General features: G+C 33.5%; 1 protein-coding gene across 1 annotated transcript; it reads right to left on the reverse strand.

The window, feature by feature from the left end:
• Nucleotides 1-538: 538 nt before the first annotated feature.
• On the reverse strand, nucleotides 539-4360 carry LOC143610493 (26S proteasome non-ATPase regulatory subunit 14 homolog). Its single transcript, XM_077084960.1, has 6 exons — nucleotides 4186-4360; nucleotides 3020-3197; nucleotides 2266-2353; nucleotides 2008-2184; nucleotides 1183-1350; nucleotides 539-890 (listed from the first exon to the last, which is right to left on the reverse strand). Exons 1-6 carry the CDS (start codon nucleotides 4325-4327, stop codon nucleotides 699-701), a joined length of 945 nt encoding a protein of 314 aa, XP_076941075.1. The 5' UTR covers nucleotides 4328-4360; the 3' UTR covers nucleotides 539-698.
• Between the last annotated feature and the right edge of the window lie 67 nt (nucleotides 4361-4427).

Genomic DNA, 4427 nt, shown 5'->3' on the forward strand with positions numbered 1-4427 from the left:
TAAACAGTCAGCTTCGGTGTCGAACACTTAGTGATACTTGTTTTATAGGCTAGCTACCTATAGATATATAATTGACATAACACTATCTGGTAACGCAAAACGCTGTAACGCAAAACGCTGAACGCAAACGCTAAACGCTTTCTTTTATATAAACTTGTGAACTCACCAACCTTGTGTTGACACTTTTAGTATGTTATTCTCAGGTAACCGAGGCGGGCGCGCGGTTTAGGAACATGCATTGCTTGAAAACGCTTTTGTTATGCAAACTTATTTTTAACGGTTATCATTGGTTTTAAGTCGTCCTGCGTGACGCAACTTTTGGTTAAAGGTTTTTACGCTTCCGCATTTAATTACTCGTAAACGTTTTCATGGTTTTAAAACTTTGTTTTACGGTTTGATTATAACTGATGATTCTGATCCTGTTAGTTCACACCCTCTGACGGTAAAACTCCGTTAGTGGATTTTGAGGGTGTGACACAAGATTAATGAGACATGTTGCTCAAAAATCAAAATATATGTTTGAAATGAAAAACTAATATAAATATTGAATAGTCAAATAAGCAAATTATTATGATGATTTAAACACATAATATTCTTAATTAAACGATATATAAAATAGTTATAACTAAAACCACAAATCCACAATGATCAACTTGCTAAAAACACACATCAAGGTACAAGATACATAGTTGGAAAGTTCAGAAGACAACAGTGTCAAGCATGGTACCCATTGTCTGAATGATGTTGGATGACATTAAGTTTGAGACATGTTCTTCCAAATGTTTCTTGGCATCTTGCCTTCCAACATTTGCAATCGCTAGTTTCTCGGGAGGTAATTCGTCTTCTTCTTGAACAGCTTTGTTATATTTAATAGCTAGATTTAGCATTTCCTGCACATTAAATTCATGGTTTGGCTTTAGAGTATAAACAGGTGGCTTGACTCATTTTCTTTTACAAATTTTAAAGGTGTATCGCATGCCAGAAATTTTAAACATGTGTGTGTAACTGAGTGTGCGCCTACAAGTGGGATTTTAGTGGGTCGTGTTAGGGTTTGAATAAAAAGTTTGGTTTGTCAGATTTGACCACCGACCCGTTTAACATCCCAGATCCAGATGGATAGATATGTGATTTGTGTTGGAAACAACAAACTCATAACCAACTCTGCAAAAAGATGATTAGTACCTGGACAGTCTGCTCATTGGTTTTGGAATGTGTATCAAACGGTTCAAGTGTGAGCCCATCAGTCCATTTTTTCTTGTGAAGATTAAGTAACATCTTTTCCTCAGGTTTATTCTTCCTGTAATTAATGGCTATCGAATAATAGTGCCTGTTTAAACCATGAATCAAGGCCTGCAAATAATTATATCCGTAAGACGATAACGTTAGAAAAAAAAGGCAATTTCATATATATCAGTATACCACTACAAACTTGGAATATATCATATATATAGTCATGCAAAACTAAAAATATCCTCTATGCCCTTACAAAGTAACTAAAATATCAATTATACCCAATTTGTTTAACACAATTTAACAAATGACCCATTTTGCCCTTATTTTTTAAAAACTTTAGAACTTCATATATGCCCATCTTTAACTTTAAAGTTTTTATTTACCCATTTTTTTTACTTTTTTTTATATTTACCCATAAACAATAGTTTTCTCAAAATATTTTTTTTAACTTTTTTGCTTTCTTTTAGAGCATACATACATTCCACTTCGATTATCTGATTCGAACATATAGAATCAATTGTTCGATTATCTGCCATCACGAAATCAAAACAGAGATGACTGTTCGGTTCGCTAAACAGGGTTAAACAAGGTTTAAACATTTACAATAGAAAAGAGCATAATGGTCATTAAGAAAGTTAGGTGTATCCATGTATATATGGTATTTTTAATTTTAATTGAGCTTATATAAAACTTTTCAAGTTTGTACAGATATGTATGAAACTAATCGTTAAAAATACATAATGCAGTGGTATATCATATATGTGAAGCACTCACTTGGATCGATGGTTTGTTGAGATGACCAAGATTGGAAGTTGTCTGGCGTGGCTCTTGACCAAGCATCATGGTTTGAGGGTTAATTAAACGAAAGGCGTCTATGACAACTTTCCCTTTAACGCTTTGAATTGGGTCCACCACCACTGCAATGGCTCGTTGATTCAGAGCTTCAAAACTCTAATAGCATATGCAACAAAATCAAGTTAATATGTACAGTTAATAAAACAAGTAATAAATAAAAGTGTGCGAATCAAGAACCTGTTGTGTGTTGATGTCAACTCCCGATAACCAACATGGGTGGCCAAATCCAGGATGTGAATGGTACCATCCAACCACCATTTCAGGTCTGAGGTAACAAATAGAAGAATCAATCAAGTCATAGAAACAGAACGACATGGCTGAACAAGAAGTAATGTTTTCCAGACAATTATCACAAAATTCTAGATGAGCATCATATTTTTAAAAAACTAAAGTAACCAAAAGCATATTATGACCATCAACAAAGTTAATCAGAAGGTCCATAATGATAGCATTGACACATATCGTGTACAGCATTGTGTAAGAACATATGGCAAACCTCAGTTTAAGTTATCTATCGCTCCCACAAACACCATAGCTAGATTTGTGCATCTAATTTCATTACTCTGTTCCATCATCCTTCCATGATACATCATCATTCATCAGAAGGTACACTAGTAAAGCGCATGTAAAATTAACAACTCCTCGCAACACAAAGCGTTCATTATGAATAACTCCTAAAGTGACTCCAGTTTGCAAAGAGTTAACAAGAACACCTTTAAACTTAATATCAACACCAGTAGACATCTAAAGATAAACAACTCTTGCAAAAAAAGTAGTCAAGTATTGATCTTAAATAACTATTTGCATCATAGTTTCAAGAATACCTTCTTGTAACTTAAAGCCAACACTTAGGTCACTAATTTCTTCAATCAACTATCAAACACTTAACAGCAATACAAATAATCAGATTATTGAACAAACAAATACTTACCTTCCTGTTTGTTTAAGCATATCAAGCATATTAGTCTGGAAAACATGATCCACAGCTTCCACACTAACACCGGTACCACTCTGAGGCATTGCAAACACATCTACAACACGAACCGTGTACTCATCCACGAATTCCCCAAGCATCAATCCCATGACTTCCATAGGAACTCCAGCTCTCCCTACACATCACAACCGAAACATCATCAACCCCTAACACAACACACAAAACTACAAATTCACTAATATATAAGCCCTCAAATAACATAAAACAATCAAACTGCAACAACTTAAACAAAAAAAAAATCCTAATGCAATACCAAAAACTACAAATTCACTAGTATATAAGCCCTCAAATTGTAACAAATTAGAAAAAATACCCTAACACGATACACAAAACTATAAATTTACTAATATATAAGCACTCCAATAACTGACAACAAGGAAAATTGCAACAAATCACCAAAAAAAGCCCTAACTCGTTACACAAAACTAAATATTCACTGATAACAGAAAACAACCAAATCGAAACAGCATTAAGCCAAAAAAAAAACATAACTCAATACACAAAATTACATATTCACTGATATATAAGCCCTCAATTAACAGAAAAACAACCAAATTGCAACAAATTAAGCAAAAAAAAAAACATAATCAATTCGCAACAAATTAAGCCAAAAAAACCTTACCGCAATACACAAAACTACAAATTTACTGATATACAAGCTCTCAAAAACAAAAAAACAACCAAATCACAACATAATTAAGAAAATAACCCTAACCCAATACACAAAACTACAAATTGACTAATATATAAGCCCTAAATAACAGAAAACAACCAAATTGCAACACAATTAAGCAAAAAGAACCATAACGCAATACACAAAATTACAAATTGACAAATATATAAGCTCCTAAACTACAGAAATCAACCAAATTGCAACAAATCAAGCTAAAAGAACCCTAACCCAATACACAAAACTACAATTTCACCAATATATAATCTCCTAAACAACAGAAAACAACCAAATGGAAACAAATCAAACAAAAATAACCATAACCCAATACACAAAACCACAAATTGACTAACACATAAGCTCTTAAACAACAGAAAGCAACCAAATTGCAACAAATTAAGCTCAAAAAACCTTTAAAAAAATGCAAATTTACCGTGCTTAAGCATCTTTAACAGTGCAAGTGAGGAGATGTAAACTTGCTCCGATGTATCGAGAGTCGGAGAATCCGGTGGCGGGTGTCCTAACGCCCCACCGGCGCCGCCGAACATTCTCTGTAATCGTTCCATCCCTGACATTTTTCCGATCACAGTTTTGATTTCTTTTGAAACAAGATAGATATATGAATATATATGATGATTTGCAAATTGGTATTTAGATTACCATATGTTTCATTTA

This window comes from Bidens hawaiensis, unplaced genomic scaffold (genome assembly GCF_021521415.1).
Source record: "Bidens hawaiensis isolate Kalapana, Puna unplaced genomic scaffold, B.hawaiensis_p1.1 tig00026578_1, whole genome shotgun sequence".
In the NCBI taxonomy this organism is placed as follows: domain Eukaryota; kingdom Viridiplantae; phylum Streptophyta; class Magnoliopsida; order Asterales; family Asteraceae; genus Bidens; species Bidens hawaiensis.